We start from the raw sequence: 18,788 nt of genomic DNA, 5'->3' as shown, positions 1-18,788 counted from the left end.
ACATAAACATTTATAATTTATCGCTGTTAATGATAATTTATCATTATTTGTGTTATCATTGTCATTATCAAAGTTGCATATATAGTCGGTTCAAGGATAGCAGTATCTCTAGAAACGACGAATCCAACAGTCAAGTATGCATAACAGTTCAAGTATGAAGTGAACAGTGTTCTTGTCATCATGGATAGACCGATTGTGACTGTGAACCAAGGAAAACTGCAAGGAATCTTAGAAGAAAATCTCCTCGGTTCTCATCATTATTTCTCTTTCAAAGGCATACCTTTTGCTGCTCCACCCGTGGGCGAGTTGAGATTCAAGGTAACTTATTTATCGAGCCCAAATAAAATTTGTGAATTTATCTTTATTTATTGTCTCTGTTTATATAAAAATATTTCACAATGATTTTAACGCATTACTATTATTCCGTTCGTATATCAAGAAAAGAATAACAAATCACTGTATTGTAATTATCTCGTGATTATTGCGATGTAAAATGTCATTTCACTCATTATTAAAAAACATATATTTCACTGTTGTCCAAAATCAGGATCCCGAACCTCCTACTCCCTGGGACGGTATTCGAGATGCTTCCAAAAATAGCGATATTTGTGCACAGTTAAAACATTCGAAAACTCAAGTGGTTGTCGGCAGCGAAGACTGCCTTTATCTTAATATTTGCGTACCGTACAATGTCTATCGAACGACAGGAAATCCAGTTATGGTTTGGATTCATGGTGGAAGCTATCTTTTTGGTTCCGGCAACGATACTCACAAACGATTTGATTATCTTATGACAAAAGATGTTATTCTAGTATCCGTAAATTATAGACTTGGTGCTTTAGGTAAGACAAATGCTTTCAACAATTAAAACGTATCTCTTGAAGAAGTTTGAAAAATTCTTATCACATAGATATGCGCGAAAGATATAGAACAGAGTACACACTTCTATTGTTACTTGTTTGTTTATTCGTAACACAAACTTAAATGTTTTATTTTTCAAGGTTTCTTAAATCTTGATCATGAAGTAGCAAGCGGAAACCAAGGTTTGAAGGATCAAGTTGCCGCACTGAAATGGATCAAAGAAAATATTAAGGCTTTTGGCGGAGATCCTAATAACATCACTGTTTTTGGCAACAGCGCAGGTAGCGCTTGCACCAATTTATTAATGTTATCACCGTTATCTAAAGGTATATAATATATTCCTAACATATAGTAACAATGAAATCGAAATATAATCCGTTTAAAAATAAAATATTAATATTATTTCCCCCTCTCTCTCTCTCTCTCATACATACATACATACATACATACATACATACACGCACGCTGTTGGATTTAGAAAGAGCTGTGCGGTTTTAATTTTACAATTTATAAATATTAAAAAGAAAAGTTTATTTTAACAAAATTTAGTCAATATTTTACATACTTGGAAAAAGAACGTTATAGAATTTCCAAACTGTTACCTGCTAGCTCGCGATTACTTGCTGATTCATTGCACGTTATTGCGCATCTCTTAATGTTTATGTTTCTGTACATACATTATAGTTGTATGCGTGACATACATCGGATTCTTGCGGATTTTATTCCACTAATAAGAGCTTAATTATTTATTATTCAGATTATTTTTACTTGCATATGTATAATTCTAGGTCTCTTTCACAAAGCTATTCTTCAGAGTGGTACAATTACATCTGATTGGGCGATGATAAGAAACCAACCAGAAGCCAATTCTTTTAAACTTGCGTCGGTACTTGGCAATGATTCTAAGGATCCTGAAAAAGTTATTGAGTTTCTTCGAACAATACCCACCGCTAAAATCATCAAGGCACAACATAAGGTTCTCACTCCAGAGGTGAGAAATATTTTTCATTTATTCATATATTCTTTTTTTTTTTTTTACATTTAAGATTTGAATTATCTTAATATATGATGATTATATATGAGGATTTATTCATCTTAAATAATAAATGTTACGGATAATACTGTTGCTAATTATATATTCAAGTGGAATGCTTCGTAGGAAGCGCGTACTCTTAATGTCCCATTTGGACCTACGATCGACGATAGAGCAAAAAAACCTTTTCTTCCATATCCAATCTCTCAGTTACTTGATGACGACAATAATATACCAATCATGATTGGTTACACTTCTCACGAATATATCTCTTTACTTCAAGGTATTAAGAATTAACAAAAATTAATAAATTTACTTATACTATAAATATTTCATCGTGTATTATTATATTATATGTATATATATGTTAAAGTATATTATTATATGTGATAATTTCCAGTATGGTTTTGCCCCATTTTACATTTATAGATTTATCTGTTAATAGATACCAGCGAGAAGACTTTAAAGACAATGTATGCGGATTTACCGCGATACGTAGGAAATTTTATAAATTCGCAAGACCCGGAAAAGATAATGCAGATGACAGAAAAAATTAAACAAAAATATTTCTGTAATAAATTACCATTTACTGAAGAGAGTATCCCTTCTATTATACGATGGCTGAGTGACTTGCATTTTAATATTCCCATTGAAGATTTTGTAGATAAACGAAGAAAAAAGAAGCATGTGCCGACTTATTTCTATAAATTTTCCTATGTCGGAAATGAAAAGACTGATACAAACCTTATAAATAATAATAAATTGACTGCAATCGGTATACAAGTTACAGAATTTCTAAATCTCTCTCGATTAAAAATTTATTTTATTTATTTTTACTTTATAATACAATAATGTTAACGTAATTTTTTAGGAGCTGCTCATACTGATGATATGTCGTACCTCTTTTACATACCTAAATATAAAATTAATAATCCTCAACCGCCAGCCATAGATACAAAGGATCGGAAAATACTAGAAATTCTTACGAGAATGTGGACCAACTTTGCAAAGACAGGGTAATTATCAGAAGCTATTTATATATATATATATATATATATATATACATAACACAAAGATTATTAGAACAAGTAATAAAATAAAAATATTTTTTGTTTTCAGAAATCCTACACCTGTCTTAGATCAGTGCGTAACTACTAATTGGTTACCGGCAACAGCGGATATCTTTAATTATTTAAACATCGGCGATACTCTTCAACTTTTAACCATTACTGATTATAATAGCATATTGCAAGAGTTGGAATTATAAAAATCCTGCAAACTCTAGTATATCGACTAGTGTAATACTTGCAAAGTTACGTATAAGTTTTTGAGATATATTGTTATATGATTTATGTGTTTGTGTAAGTAGAAAATATTTCTGTGTGGGTACTTATTAATGCAACTGGTGTGTATATATATATATATATAGATATATCGATATAGATATATATATATATCCTTTATTTATCTATGTAAATAGCTTACAGTAATAATACAGATGTTGTTCGTCTTATCTTCACGATACAACTGCGGGGATATATTCGCAATAACAATCTTAAATTCAAAGTATATTTATGCATCTTGCCAGGTAATATAATACTGGATATAATATCATCAATTGTTCACGAAATGTCGCTTATTCAATTATGTACATATAGTATACGTCTCTTAAAGATGTTTTCGTCAATATACATATGTTAAAAAATGTTATTTGACAAAAGTGCCAATTATACATATATCTACACGGTAATATAACGTATACTTCAAAATTATTTTTGAAACTAAAAAGTGACAATATATATATATATATATATATATATATATATATATATATATATCTACTTATTTTATATTTCAATAGAACAAAAGTATTTCTTTCAACTTGTAGATGCAATTATACAATTAGCCTTTAAATAAAAAACTAAAAAGTACAAAAATTTTGAGAATATAATTTTTCCATTGACTGCGACACGATTAATAAAAACTATAAATTGTTGCTTGCATAAATTCTTTACGAGAATGATCGCTCATTCTAACAATAAGTTATATATATTTTCTATCAGATCAGATTTTTGTTAACATAATTGATAAAACAATTTAAATTTAATTTTCAATGTTAAAAACGTGCAAGAATTATTCACAATCAGTTGTGTTTAATGTATTGCATATCACGCGCGCCTCTATACGTATCTAAAGTACAATCTTTCTACTTTATATTTGTGACTTCTCGCAAACAATATGTTTCTATTTCGCTTGAAATTGATACGATGATATATATATTTACTTCAATTTGTATATTATTCAATGTGTATTTCAAAAGATATCTTATTTGTTCCAGAATGCGAAAGCTTTCTGTATTCTCTCGTTGTGCGGTTTTCCTGTAATTATGCCGGCAGGATATGCACGCTGTACCATCGAGACTTGCGAATTGTTCGAATTTGATCTTTCACTTTCTTTTTCGAATATCTTGGCCGTACGACTTACGTTTCCGGTTGGAAGAAATTTGTCGCGATTATGTCTGCTTAATATCCTTGTGTTCGTATTCTCGTTGATAACTGCGAACGTGTAATATTTTAATAATGTTATCTTAATTTTGTCCATGATAAATATATATATGTCAGCATGTTATAAATAAATTTATAATTTAAGACATTTAATTTACACACACCTTTCCGCACAAGATTAGTTTCACACGAAGCTTTAGTCACGTCACTCTTTGTAGCTACCTTGCCATCGTCCGCAGTAATTTCCGTGTCCCTAGGAAAAGATTTCTTGTCTTGCACTAAACTTGCTAAGATTCCTGCCGTTGAACTTGACCGATTTTCTTCTCTTTTCAATGTTCGTTTGCTTTCTCGGTTGTGAGTCTCATGATCTATTTCTTCTTCGATAGTGGACACCATTCCCAGTTCATCTACTTGTAATGAAGAAGTCACCAGACTCGAGCTGCAATCACCTATTCCAGAATCGCGCGAATCGCCTCGAAACACCTTGTGCAACGTCTGCGATTTTAGAATCATATGTTGTTCTATTTCAGAAGATTTATCGATTACTTCTTTGTCGCTTTCTTTATTTCCTTTTGATATTAAAATTTCTAAATGCGCCGTGACGTTTTGTGGCATGTCTTCTACTTTTGGTATTAATTCGGTATCTAATCTAGGCATCTCTTTTTCAATATTTATTTGCTTTGAAAGATCCAAGCTACTTTCTTCCTTCGTCGATGTTTTTTCTATTGTCACATTTACTTTCGTCACACACGTGGAATGTAAATCTGTCTGCGATTCCGCTTCAGCATCAGAGTCCTTTTTCGTGCTCGTCTCATCATGCTCCGTATTTTTATCAGCAGCAGCATAAATTGATTCAATTCCATCAGAATATTGCATTTCGATGCTATCGAAACGTTTTTCAAGCGTAGGCGATGATTCTGCTGTTGATGTGGAACTACGTCTATTATGTGCCGAAAGAATTGCCATTCTTCCCAAAGCGCGAATGGCATTTCCTGTTTTCTATTAAAATAAATAGCACAACGCATGCACACTGAAGACTTAAACACATGCTAAGATTATTTGAAAAACAAAGTTTAAACTTTAAAATTTATAATAAATTATTAGAGGTTAATAAAGAAAATCTAGCAATCAACATAAACAACACATATCATTATATATCAGTTGAATTTTTTACTGATTTTTCATTTTTAACGAAACACGCTAAATATTTTTTTGTTCGAAAGTAAAAGTAATATTCATTTACTTTAAATTTGTGTTACACATTTTTCTTCTCACTTTCTCAAAATTTAACAACATATTCAAAACAATAATAACACAATTTTGAACAAAATCTATTAATACACACCTGCCACTTTCTTCGTATGATGAATTTCTTTAGTTTTTCTGTCGGCAAAACTACTCTGCTCATAGCCGTAGCATGTTGTACCATCCACGGATGTTCCAAGCACTGAATGGCCGACATACGTAATCTATGCCAAGGAATATACATAGAGGAAAATTCGAGTTTATGTGTGATTAGCGACTTATAAATGAACCTCTACGATAGGAAAGACCTCTATAAAAACCTACTCTTTTCGTTTAATAAGTAAACCACTGATGAAGTTTTTAGCATCATTTGAAATAGCATCGAAAGCTTCGTCTTCTAAATCGTAATCCGCTCGTGTGATGTTGGCGAAAGTTTCAGCATCATTGTCTCCCATGAATGGCGATAAGCCGGTCAATCTACGCATCATAATTGATGACAATCAATTGGATATATTGCTTGAAAAAATAATTATTAAAAAATAATCACACTTACAGAACATAACAAATTACACCGATGCTCCACATGTCCGACTCAGTGCCGATAGGTTCGTAACTTATAATTTCCGGTGGAATAAATTCCGGTGTACCAAAAAGTACTCTAACCGGTTGATCAGATTTTAAAGCCTGAGCCAATCCAAAATCTATCAGTTTAATTTGATGAGAAGTTCGCGTACGGCACATAATATTTTCTGGCTACAAGATAAAACGAATCATTATTTAGTTTGCGATTGTCGAACTAACAATTATCATCTGCGAAAAACCTACCACCTACTTTCAAATCTAGATGTACGATTTTATTTTGATGCATATATTCGACTCCTTGGCAAATTTGCCTCATAAAGAGAATACTGTCCTTTTCGGTTAAAGTAAAGTCGTCGGCCACTACTCTCTCGAACAACTCTCCACCTGAAATACTAAAAGAGAACATAAATATTATAATATATTACGTTGAAATTTAATACTTGTATATAATTAATGTAATGAACGATACTAAATGTACTTACTATTCCGTGATCAGCACTGTTTCACGAGGACTTTCGTAAGCAGCAGCCAGTAGTAGAAGTTTAGGATGCCTTAATGCGTTCATAATTTTAATTTCTTCGCGGACTTGTTCGCGATCTTTCGCTTTGATCGTTTTAACGAACTTGGCAGCAAAATTCATGCCTGTCGGTCGTTCGATGACTTTTTTCACTACGCCATATCGGCCCTTTCCTAATTCCTCGAAAACGTCGTATCTTTCGGCAAAAAGTTTGCCCTCTTCCGGTACTACTAAACGAGCTTCAAAGCTCGGCTCGAATTCGTCTTAAAAAGTAAGACGGTCATTTCATAATAATTATAACTAAATTTTTATTTTACATTTTTAATTTCTTAAAATAATACTTGAGAAAGAGAGAGAGAGAGAGAGAGAGAGAGAGAGAGAGAGAGAGACAGATGGATAAAATATAAGATATTAAAGTTATATAATAAAGAAATAATTTCAAGGGCCCTTATTAAGAGTAAATTATCACCTTCTTCCTCCTGAAGCATTGTTTCTTCTTGTTTTGGGATTCTGACAGGATCAGATTCCATGCTAGGATCACTGAGTCCGTGGATATTTTCAGCCCGGATACGGAAATAGTAAGTCTCACCCGGTGTGACGAAATTCCTTTCAGTTGTTGCTACCGTGTGACTCAGCGAATGACAAGACTTGGCAATTATCGTCCACGTGGTTTCACCAGCGCGTTTTGCTTCCACAGTATATCCGATTACGGTACGGCCTCCGTCATAAGGTGGAGATCGCCAAACGATCGTTGTTTGACCAGCGCTGAAGTTTACACTCGGTTTATCCGCTAGTGCTTCGGGTGAACCTGAATAGAAATCAAAATTTTCTTCCCATTCATGTATAATAATAGATCGCGCCGAAAGTCACTTTTAATAAACTGTTTTACGGCACGTGTTACGTACTATCTTATCTGTAGTTCGTGCTGTTAATTCAAATTTTATATTATAGATAATATTGCGGATTGTCAAGAATGTCAAGCACAGAGTCGGAACGATCGCGCGTGTTTTAAAAGAATTCACACCTCATTAAGACGACGTTACGTCGCGTCGTTAAGATGCGCCGTGACTCGCGACTCGCGACACGTATATTCCTTCTCATGATACACGCGTCTTCTGAGTCTTAGGTCTTAGGTATACGCGGCGCGGGCAGTTCAAGGCAAGAGGCACAGAAGAGGTGGAACTGATGCCACTGATGCCGCAGTGGAGGAAGCGCGGAAAGGAGGAGTTATTGCGCGGTATGTCACGTGAGACTGCCGTCTGCCTTGTATATGCAAGCAAAGGAACTGGACCGTGCAACGTGCAACACGCACTTATACGCATATGGAACAATGCGTATCCGTAATGGGTGATGTCTCGTTTGTGAACATGTGGAATACTTAATCGTAAAAATATGTCTTTATTGAACACCGTCGATCAATTGCGTTTGATATATACTCTCTCCGTCCGTGTAATTAAGTTTAATATTAAGTCAAGGTCGAGAACAGCGTATATGACAGAGAGTTTCGCGCGAAAGCAAACAATATAAATAAATAGTTTTACCTTCCACAGCTAAGCTGAAGAATCTTCGATCTTTGCCTAATGAATTTTCCACTGAGACTTGGTATTTTCCAGCGTGATCGTATGTCACATCGTCTAGGGTCAGGTAAGATACACCATCCCTGTTGACTATCCCAATTTTCCCGCCTGATCGCAATTCTTGATTCTTAAATTAAAATAAAAATATTTTACCAAACGTATATATATATATATATACCAAAATATGTCAGAGACACCGTTAATATCTAAGAATCAATGTAATCACAAACAAAGTTGATCCACGCCAGCTGCGTATGTGCGGCTGTGTGCAGACGAGAAGCAAATGATATGACGACCGACCTACGTATTTCGATTGGCTTTCTCAAAGTTTAAACGTCTGCCATATTTCTGGTGGGGATTTTATATGTTTTATAGTATAGTAATAAGAAATATTATTTCGGTATAATTCCCGAGGCTAAAGATAAGCATATATAATTAACGATCATCCTGAATGATTAATTTCTGTGTAAAGATGGTCGCGCGTTTATTCATGCTGTGATGTGTACTTAAATCTGTTTAGATTAAATGTGATCGTGTTGAATATATCGTAGTTTATTCTACCTTAATCACAAAACAGGATAGAACGCCTATTGAGAATAGTGGTCTTTTTTACAAGCGAAATTAAAATTTGTAAAATGTATTCATTGAATTGAAAATTGAAACGAATATTTCTCTTTTGACACTAATTAATAAAATTTATATTATAAGCAAAAGAATATTAAACTTACCACTCGAAGCCACTTGACCGTTGGTTCGGGATATCCTTGATAAGTTACTTTGAGTACTGTCCTGCTTCCCCTAAGTACATTTATGTCAGATGGTTCTTTTATTATCGTAGCTTTTATCAACTTCTCTGAACGCGATTCCAGCACATGTTCTTTGTTCGGTACAGAGTCAATATTCTGATGACAGAATTGTTCCGTTTTCTTTGGCGATAATAACTTTACGAAAGTATCAGTATATATTATATTTTCTTCATCACTTAATAAAGATGATAATCTTTGATCTTTCGAAAGTTCGAAAAGGTTACTGTCTAAATTTTTCTTTATAATACTTTGTACCGATAAATCGTCCGCAAATCGTGATTTTTGCATATCAATTGACGCATTATTACAAGTACGCTTTCTTAATGGCAAAGGGGAAATATGCTTAGTAGTCGATAGAGTACATCGAGGAAACGAAGATGATCTGGTACGCGTTAGCGACTTCTCGTCATGTCGACATTTTAATGACGATAGTTTCCCCACTTTTTCCCGCATGCCACCAAAATTAGTATTGGCCTCTGCATGAGATTGAATATCTTCAGACTTCGTCACGAAGTCATTGAAATCGTATAACGAATTTTGTAACTGCAGCTTGGCAATGCAACTGATGGATGGACCCCTTCCATTCACGGAAGCTACGCATCGAATCTCTCCTGTATCTCGTAATGATATGTCACGTATTCTTAAGATGCTGACATTACCATCTTTTTCAATCTTCAAATATATAAATGATAATTATGATTAACAATAATTGTACTTAAAATACAATTTACAACTAATAATAAAATGTATACTGTATACAATATACATATATATATATATATATATATATATATATATATATATATTTATCATTTTACTTACTTTACATTTTGAATTTTCTCGGGCATTTTTTCCATTTATTGTCCAAATAATTTCTATAGTTTTCTCGCACTGCGCTCTGGCACAAAAACAAACGGTAGTGCCTTTTGTGGCAATAACTGATAACGGAGTTTTTGTAAATTGAAGCGGTAATTTGAAAGCGTCTTTGTAGTCTATTTAAAAACGTTAAGAGATGTAAAGCATAAATATTACTAAATGAAAAAACGATCTGGACAATATTAAAATCAAAATAATAATAAAAAATAAATCAGACCTTGCACAGCAAAAAGACTACTGCAGGACGCAGTACCAAAATCGTTCCGTACAATGCAGGTATATTCACCGGCATCTTGTGGACGAACTTTTGATATTCTGAGAGCAATACCTCCATCTCCGTACACAACGTATTTATAACAATTATTGTCAGATAATTCGCGACCATCCTTGGACCAAGTAATGGTGAAAGGAGGTGTACCTGAAACAATAGAGAGAAAAAAGATTTTCTTTTAAAAAATTTACTTAGCTCATCAGCTAAAGACACAAAGGGATTCTGCACAATTCTTATGAGAAAAACGTTTTCGGTCAATTTGCTTGAATTTGTGATACGTTGTAGTTCTTGTGTCCTCGATGAAAAGTTTTAAAATTTCATCAACTTTCTGATTAATTTCTGAATTATAGAATTTTAAAGATTTTTTTCACAAAAACAGTTCGTTATACGTCTAAACGAATTTGCACTTGTGTGCCTGCCCGCATATGTATATATATCAATGTATGAATACCCGTACTCACATCGTCTCCTCCAATTCCATCGTCCAGGCAATGAGTACGGATATTTATACAAATTGACCGAAAACGTTTTTTTCATAAGAATCGTGTGGGGCTTAAAAAAAAAATAAATTAATAAGTTTTACCTGTGACTCCAGTTTGAAATTCGTGACAATGATTCTCCATGAAAATTGACTCTTTCGGCAATAATTGCAGAAATTGTGGTGGATTCTTGTCCGCGATAGACGTGTCATGGGGATCTAATACAGTTACCTGCGAATAATAATATATTTTAAATTAAAGAAATAACGTAATAGAAAAGATCTCGAAGAAAATTGTCAACTTGTGTTTCATGTAGTTCTTATTCACCTGACAACTGTTTCTCATTGATCCAAGAATATTAGTCGCTACGCAGGTGTATTCACCCGCGTCACTGGCTTTCACTTTTGATATTTCGATTCTGGCAGTTGTGCCATCGAAATATCTCTTTATTCTAGAGGATCGTTCCAACGGTCGTCCATTTCTAGACAAAATTTATAAATGATACTTTGTTGCAGACTTGTCGTACAATAAAATCTCTCCGCATTTTTACCTATACCACGTTGACGTTACGCTCGGCGTTTTTTTTATGCGGCATTCCAATTGTAAACGGCTGTTTATTCGACTGGTAGTCGAAAGAAGACTTCGGTCAAACGAAGGATATGTTCTAGGTGAGGCACTTCTAGTTCTGATAGTTCGACTCGTCGATTCATACCGATCTTTTTACAATTAAATACGTTTATATAGAATAAGAGTATTTGTAAGATAAAAAGAAAATATCTATCGCGAATTATATACGTACTTATTACTTCAAGACGAGCACTGGCCTCAATTCGACCAAAATCGTTTTCTGCTGTCACTCTGTAGAGAGCGGCGTCTTCTTGCATTACGTCGGTGATTTCAAGTATCTTAACGTCATCCCGTTCTTTGATGGAGATCCTTGTGCTCGGTGTTACAATGGCACCATTCTTGTCCCATCTTATCCAGGGCACGGGATGACCAACTATGGCACATTGGAAACGCACAGTTTCGCCTTCCTGAACCAGACGATTGTGCGGAACTGCATAAAATTTCGGCGGGCAAACCTTTAGCCTCTTTGATGTTCCGCCTCGCGGCAAAACTTGCGGTGATCTGAATTCGCGACCGTCTGAAAATACATTTTTATTTGATTATTCTCGATCGTTGCTTAATTTTTCTATTATTTTCTTCTTGAAAATTTACACTTTCTTCTGCAAAATCAAACTTTTTATTTTTTAGACTTATTACTATATTCTATCTTATTGTTAGACTTACGAGAAACCGCCGGTGACAAGCTTCTAATAGGCGTCGATCGTGGCGTCGATCTTGGAGTCGATCCTGCTGACAGTAGACCCATTGGCCTCGTCAATCTTTGGCTCAATATATTTTCTTTTCCCTCGGGGACTACGACACACATATTAATTTAAATCATTATGACTTTAGAAAATTTTCAAATTATTCTTCGATAAATATATATGTCACTATAAATATATATGTACGTTCTATAGAAAATTATGATAAACTCATGTTCACGTCAGTCATGTCATTACGCAACTTTGGAAAGTAATTGACAATTAGCATAATAAAAACGAATGTGATTCAAAGAGATATTCATCACATTTTGCAACGCGTTTTACTTAGAACCTTTATATAAATCTTGAGAGAGAGAGAGAGAGAGAGAGAGAGAAAAAAAGAAAGAAAGAGAGAGAAAGAGAGAGTTATACCACATTACCATCTACAACTAAACAGGCTGATGTATATGCTTTTCCAAGGTCGTTGTAAGCCACACACGTGTATTCTCCTTCATCCTCGGGATAGACATGTTGGATATTTAATCGTGCCATTTCACCGTCGAATTCGGCAGCAAAATCGCCCACCATGGCTATAATCTGACGAAAAATACTTTAAATGTTATAGTTTATCAGCTATGTACGATATTACTAAGTACTTAAATTTCTTATTACTTTGCCACCACGTTCCCAACGAACCAAAGGTGCTTCTGGTGTGGCATAAACTTTACACTCCAAGGAGACAGCGTCGCCGTCGCAACACCGAAGATCTCGCAATTCTCTCTTTATAATCGGCAGTGTCAATACTTTTCTATAGAGTTTAATATTTTATTAATAAAACGAGGCAAATAGAAACGTGTACGCGCGTCACTAAGCTTTCGTAATAACTCACCCGTGAGGCGATTTCTGCGTTTGTTCCTCTTTGCCTTGTCCTGAAAAAATCGTTGAATGAGATTTGTTCAACGCAAAGCAAATTCGTTCGTGTCTCGAAGTTTACCTTTCGCATAGATCTGCAAAGAAATTACAGCTTTAGCTTCCCCATGGCAGTTGCGAGCTATCACGGAATATGTTCCAGTAAAATCGAGTTTAGCGTAAGGTATTTCCAGTCGATATTGTGGCCCTGTACCCAACACTAACCGGAAATGAGGTGCGTCCTTATAATAGTCGGGCTGCAAAATAGAATTCGTGAAAAGTATGAACATGCAAAAAACTCAAGATCGCCGCGCAAGTATAAGTAAGTACTGCAAGTAGTATGTAAATTCAACTAAATCGAGAATGCTGTATCGTATTATTATATTATTTCTTATCAACGTTCGTTCCGTATACGTTCTCACTTACTTCATATGAATTTCATCGCTAACTGCGTATACATACTCGGCTACATGTAAAATGTTAAATTGTTGAGGAAGTGATTCAAAGTAACTTTAGGTAAGGTAATAACAATTCGGGGATTTATATATTTCCACAATAGCGACGTCATTCAATTTGACAGCATTTATTAACTTATGAAACCATAACAAATAACGAAGATGTATTAATTTCGACGATAATATGGTTTAACGTGTCCTCGATCGTGACTACTAATGCGTGATTGCATTCGCTTCAATGTCTTCTGGCAAATGTATTCAAATCGTGCCCAGCGTTGTACACATTTTAGATGATAGTTCTTACGCAAGATTGTGACGGGGTTAAAACTCAGCGTGTGGTGTTGGAAACGAAAAGGACAGTGAGAAAAAAGAAGAGAGAGAGAGAGAGAGAGAGAGAGAGAGAGATATATGTCTTCGTTACGGTTCTAGCCCATATAGGGAGCGAAAGTTGAACAGATCGCTGCAATCTGATCTGATTGAACGTATATATATATATATATATATATATATATATATATATATAAATTACATGAGTAATATTTAATATATTATATATTACTGTTTCTTAAATAAATTTTTAATAATTTTATATATGTACTTTAATAGCGCTTAGACATAGAAAGCTATATAATCTTTAATCCTTGAATTCGAATTGTGACATAATAAACTCCCGAGATGTATCTATCTTGCACCTGTCACATTATATGGTTCACCTACGTTAAAATTTATGCGGAGGATACTTCTCGATTAAGAAGATAGATGCTATAAATTCTTACAGAGACAGTTTGCAAGGACTCTTGGCTTTATATATATATATATATATATATATATATATATATACACAATACGTCACCACAAAAGCTATTTATGCCTAATCGCGGTATACAACAAAATAAAATACAGAATAGAATTAAATTCAATTCTGAATTAAATTATACTTTATAACTTTATGTGATCGAAAACTATGTTTAAAACTATATAAGCTATTTAATTGAGTGTATTTGTAATTATATCTACATATGTAATTGCGTTTCTGTAAATGAGAGAAAATTCGCAACGTTAACTTTTCAATAAAATTCTAAAACATGCATTTATAATTATATATTAATATAATTTTATTCGTAATCCTGATGTATTTAGTTTGGTTTAGGCTTTTATTTTTTTTCTCTCAGCTCTGGACAAATAATATATTATGTAAATTAATAATTCGATATCATACTTACATTATCGTATTCCACACCGAATTGAATCTAATTTTCTTGATAAGTAATAGAATAATAATTAAAATTGTGAAAAATTGTGAATTGACCAAAACAGACTTAAATATGCGTTTTGTGAGTTAAATTTAAATAGTAATTCACGTTTCACATAAGACGCAGAATAACGATTTCACATCATATAAGTAATCAGAAATTGAAGCGACTGTTCGTCCGCTAAAGTTACACGACGACTGTTTTGCCGCTCGTATGTTACAGTACCGATTCATCGTCGAAGAAAGCCGAGTTGGTCTCGACGATAAGTGGGGATACCGTTCTGTGCGCATTTTACGATTATGCAGATATTTTGAAGTGACGTAGATGCGCATGTTTCTTTGGTCAAAATGCATCACTTCCGTTTCCTGTCTTGGATTCGTACATCGTACATCATCAATTGACAGTACGAATCCCTCTCTCAAATGCGATCGTATATATGATGAATTTCATTCCTTCGTCCGTATTAAAAATGTAATATGACGTAACGCATTGTTACCATGTACGAAACTATCCAATGTCAATGCCATTTCCTTCAGCGTATATAATGTCTTGCCCGCTTATGGTTACAATATGTTCTCTGTTACACTCTACTACGTAAACATTTTTTCGTAGTTACCTTGATCCACATAACACAGCTCAAGTCAGCATAGATACACGTCATTTTACCATTTGCAAAATGTTCGTTTTGCAATCGTCCATAATTTTTAATTGCGATTAATTAACCAAAATACAATGAAATTTCTTTCAAGCTCTTTTTTTTATTTTTTCAATTGCAACGCCGTCTTATTACATCGCGTCGAACTTGTATGTGAAAAGAAGCAAAGAGTTGCAAATAAAATAAGTTACAAAACTAGAAAAATATTCATGTAGTTTACCTTGAGAAAATCGCGCAACCATATTACTTCCGGCTTAGGGTCTCCGACCACTTCACAAAGAATGATAACGGTATCGCCCTCGATCGCTTCAGTTGATAAAGGTTTCGTGACAAAAAGAGGCTCTTTCGAATATCTAAAAGTAGAACAAATTTGTTCACAACTTCGTTGCTATACGCCTAAATGAGCTACAATGATCGAACTCACGGTATATCTGGACTGGTGCTCGCAACATTGAATGATTCATCAATGGACGACTGATCCTGAATCGGGGCCGTAACAGCTACTCTGGTGGATGTCTCAGTTTGACCGACTACATTCGTTGCAGTGCAACTGTAAACTCCTGCGTCTCGCATAGTAACATTAGCCAGAGAAAATTGGACGGTACCATCGTGGCTCAATGTCATTATCGCTCTTCTACTAGGTCGCAGGCGAATACCATCGCGATGCCTACGTGGAAGAATGTGATTATAATATATATATATTTTTTTGTCGAGTCCTGTTATAAATGTGCGAGAGTATCGTTAATTGTAATCATCGCTTACCAGACGACACCAACACTTGGATAAGCTTCGAGTTGCGCTGACATTCGTAGTTCACCACCCGAATGAATCGCGTAAGCCGCATTAAGATCTCGAAGAAATTCCGGTGCGATGTAGGCTCGAATTCCTTTGTCTACGACGAGGATACATCGACAAGACACCGAACCGTTTATATTCCTCGCTGTCACCATGTAACATCCAGAATCTTCAAGAGCGGAATGAATTATTTCCAGAGTATGAAAGTTTGAGTCATCATCCCAAAAGATATGGCGATCTAAAGAAAAAAACATACAACAAAAAGAAATTGGAAATTTCATGTCAAACATTGTCAATGAATAAGCTAATTATACCATCTTGAGAGATTTCCGTTCCGTTTTTGTACCAAGTGATCTCTGGAGCGGGATGTCCGATGACTTGACAAGTAAGCCTTACCGGATAAGTTGTTTGCACTCGCCTGTCGCGTATCCTCATGGTGAAGTGTGGTGGTCTGTCTTCCGGTTCGATGCTCAAACTTTTAACAAAATTGTATCAGATTGTATTACTATAAACTTTTTTGTATCGAGATGGTACATTTACTTACCTCGTTTTAAGTTTAGCATCGGCCTCGATAATTTTTGGATCAGTAACAACGAGAATTCTAGCGAACGACGACACTTTACCGATCCTATTGTTTGCTTCGCAAATGTATCTTCCGGAATCATCCTCTTTAATATTTGCAATTGTCAAAGAACATTTAGAACCATTATAATGTATCGCAAATCTTGAATCATTGCATGGATTAATTTCCGTTGCTTCCCGATACCATCGTATTTCTATTTTGGAATCACCGCGAATCTAAAAGAAATATATATATATATATATACATATTAAGATGAGGAGAGTTAGTTAAAAATATAATAAAATATATATATTTATGTTCTTGTTTATAAACTTGCCTCACATTCCAATTTTACCGGCGCTCCTTCAAGAGCCTTTAATTGACCTGGTAGAATTTTTGTGAATTCTGGAAGATCGGTACTTTCGGTCACCAATACTGAATTCGTCATCGTAACTGGTTCGCCCCATCCGTAACGATTTCGCGGTGTTACGCGAAATTTGTATTCTCCACCTGGTCGCAAATTGAATGCGTCGAATGCGTTGATTGGCGTAACTCCCAGCTGACAAGAATAAATAATTATTTGATTTAGGAAAAAAATAAGTTAAGATGTGTGTGTGTGTGTGTGTGTGTGTGTGTGTGTGTGTGTGTGTATTGTTAAGCTATAAGTATCAATCATTTTCTTTTTGTTTTACCTCTACCCATCGTGCACCTCCGTCACTACCTAATAGCCAAGCTTCGACTTTATAAGCGATCACCGGTACGGGTCCTCTTCTTTCTGCTTTACCCCAACTCAATGATAGCCAGGTTTTTCCACCATCGATAGCAACAGGTTCGCTACTAATCGGACCGGGCACGTCTGAAAAATTATAAGATATCAAATTACAAATGTTTAATTGTGTCTGTTACATTTAGAAGAATTGTTTTTAAGAAAATTTATTATAGAGACAATACTCCTTTATTTGCTAACCTCGATGTCCATACAAATATTCTAAGAAGTCAGTAATTAAACAATCCTTGGTCCAAAAACATCGCAAACGTGAAATAGTAATATTTTCATTTTCAGCATTAATAATGATTCCATGATCATGTGACATTATAATAAATTTTGTTTCCTTGGCGATGTATAATTATTAATGCTTGTAAATAAAAAAAATCGCGTCTTGATATTAAAAAGAAAACGAAAGAAAGAAATATTTAACGTATTATGCAATAAGAATGTTATACAAATAATAATAAATTCGTGGCGGATTTAACATTTCTTAAAAGATATTGATGTCGATGAAATGAATAAATAATTTTTCACTTTGCAAAATTATTTTTTATCGGCACAAATGTATCGTCTGCACAAAACTGAAGGTTTTGAAAAGTAGGGTATATGAAGTGACTCGCGTTTAGATGACGACTGAATTTTGAATTTGTGGAATTCGTGAGGTGTGTCGTAAGAGATATGTAAAGAAGGCAAACTAAAATAACCCGTCTCGAAATGTTTCTCGAATGAAGGAAACTTGGATGTTCTCTTGTCGTGTTTATTTTACATTACGAGTACAAATTCGCGAACGTGCTAATTCTGAATTCAATTGAAAGTGCCTTACATCTCAGTCTCAGGATACCGGTTCATTTATTTCAAAGATTATATTTACATATATTTAACAATAGTCAAACTAAATATATTGATGTCAGTTTGCGCGACCGCTTATAGTTCAGGCGTCAATTGGCGTTTAGCCATTAAAATTTAAGCCAAGTGTACGATGTTGCAGTTGGTGTAGATTGTTTGTCATTCTAATTTGAATATGTTATAAAATAATATTGTGACATTTTAGTTAGTATCTATTACCATGTTACTAAATACGTCATGCGTTTATTTATTAAAATTCATGCAAGTAATACTAGAAAATCTTATAATAATATTACTCGAGCATTCTCTTTTATAGTTAATGTTGCATATAAATAATCGCAAAGCCACTTACTCTTCACATGGGACATATCGTTGTCGTATTCTTCTGCGTTGCGGTCAGTAACTGAATTCCAATCTGATAATGGAGTCAGTGACCTAGCACGTTGCTTTACCTGTTTGAATACGTTACTGATTATACGTTTCTCT

General features: G+C 34.4%; 2 protein-coding genes across 6 annotated transcripts in view; one reads left to right on the top strand and one right to left on the bottom strand.

Annotated features, from left to right (window-relative positions):
- The first annotated feature begins 46 nt into the window (after positions 1-46).
- LOC143899278 (esterase FE4-like) lies at positions 47-4,551 on the top strand. The gene is made up of 8 exons (XM_077409466.1): positions 47-318; positions 548-842; positions 1,002-1,187; positions 1,650-1,852; positions 2,021-2,177; positions 2,340-2,669; positions 2,766-2,910; positions 3,014-4,551. The coding sequence occupies exons 1-8, from the start codon at positions 181-183 to the stop codon at positions 3,159-3,161; spliced, it is 1,602 nt and encodes a 533-aa protein (XP_077265592.1). The 5' UTR covers positions 47-180; the 3' UTR covers positions 3,162-4,551.
- The window catches only part of LOC143899276 (uncharacterized), a 38,623-nt gene continuing 23,141 nt past the window's right edge, over positions 3,307-18,788 (bottom strand). For 3 of the 5 annotated variants that reach the window (XM_077409463.1, XM_077409461.1, XM_077409462.1), the window contains 29 exons: positions 18,655-18,754; positions 17,380-17,543; positions 17,025-17,246; positions 16,670-16,923; positions 16,440-16,600; positions 16,093-16,363; positions 15,755-15,997; positions 15,551-15,683; positions 13,053-13,224; positions 12,948-12,987; positions 12,731-12,866; positions 12,499-12,655; positions 12,042-12,170; positions 11,551-11,895; positions 11,302-11,467; positions 11,079-11,232; positions 10,856-10,982; positions 10,219-10,419; positions 9,948-10,117; positions 9,048-9,797; positions 8,284-8,446; positions 7,212-7,550; positions 6,708-7,005; positions 6,476-6,617; positions 6,197-6,396; positions 5,968-6,120; positions 5,744-5,867; positions 4,563-5,397; positions 3,307-4,449 (listed from right to left, as the gene is read on the bottom strand). In XM_077409463.1, coding sequence (XP_077265589.1) covers positions 4,220-4,449; positions 4,563-5,397; positions 5,744-5,867; positions 5,968-6,120; positions 6,197-6,396; positions 6,476-6,617; positions 6,708-7,005; positions 7,212-7,550; positions 8,284-8,446; positions 9,048-9,797; positions 9,948-10,117; positions 10,219-10,419; positions 10,856-10,982; positions 11,079-11,232; positions 11,302-11,467; positions 11,551-11,895; positions 12,042-12,170; positions 12,499-12,655; positions 12,731-12,866; positions 12,948-12,987; positions 13,053-13,224; positions 15,551-15,683; positions 15,755-15,997; positions 16,093-16,363; positions 16,440-16,600; positions 16,670-16,923; positions 17,025-17,246; positions 17,380-17,543; positions 18,655-18,754 — 6,579 coding nt within the window. In that variant the 3' untranslated portion in view covers positions 3,307-4,219. Of the gene's footprint in view, positions 4,450-4,562; positions 5,398-5,743; positions 5,868-5,967; positions 6,121-6,196; positions 6,397-6,468; positions 6,618-6,707; positions 7,006-7,211; positions 7,551-8,283; positions 8,447-9,047; positions 9,798-9,947; positions 10,118-10,218; positions 10,420-10,855; positions 10,983-11,078; positions 11,233-11,301; positions 11,468-11,550; positions 11,896-12,041; positions 12,171-12,498; positions 12,656-12,730; positions 12,867-12,947; positions 12,988-13,052; positions 13,225-15,550; positions 15,684-15,754; positions 15,998-16,092; positions 16,364-16,439; positions 16,601-16,669; positions 16,924-17,024; positions 17,247-17,379; positions 17,544-18,654; positions 18,755-18,788 lie in introns of those variants that run through there. The other 2 variants (XM_077409464.1, XM_077409465.1) reach the window with 2 other exon arrangements.

This window comes from Temnothorax americanus, unplaced genomic scaffold, assembly GCF_048541705.1.
Source record: "Temnothorax americanus isolate GAGA-0224 unplaced genomic scaffold, ASM4854170v1 Scaffold26, whole genome shotgun sequence".
NCBI classification, from domain to species: Eukaryota; Metazoa; Arthropoda; class Insecta; order Hymenoptera; family Formicidae; genus Temnothorax; species Temnothorax americanus.
This window is presented reverse-complemented; position numbering and strand designations above follow the sequence as displayed.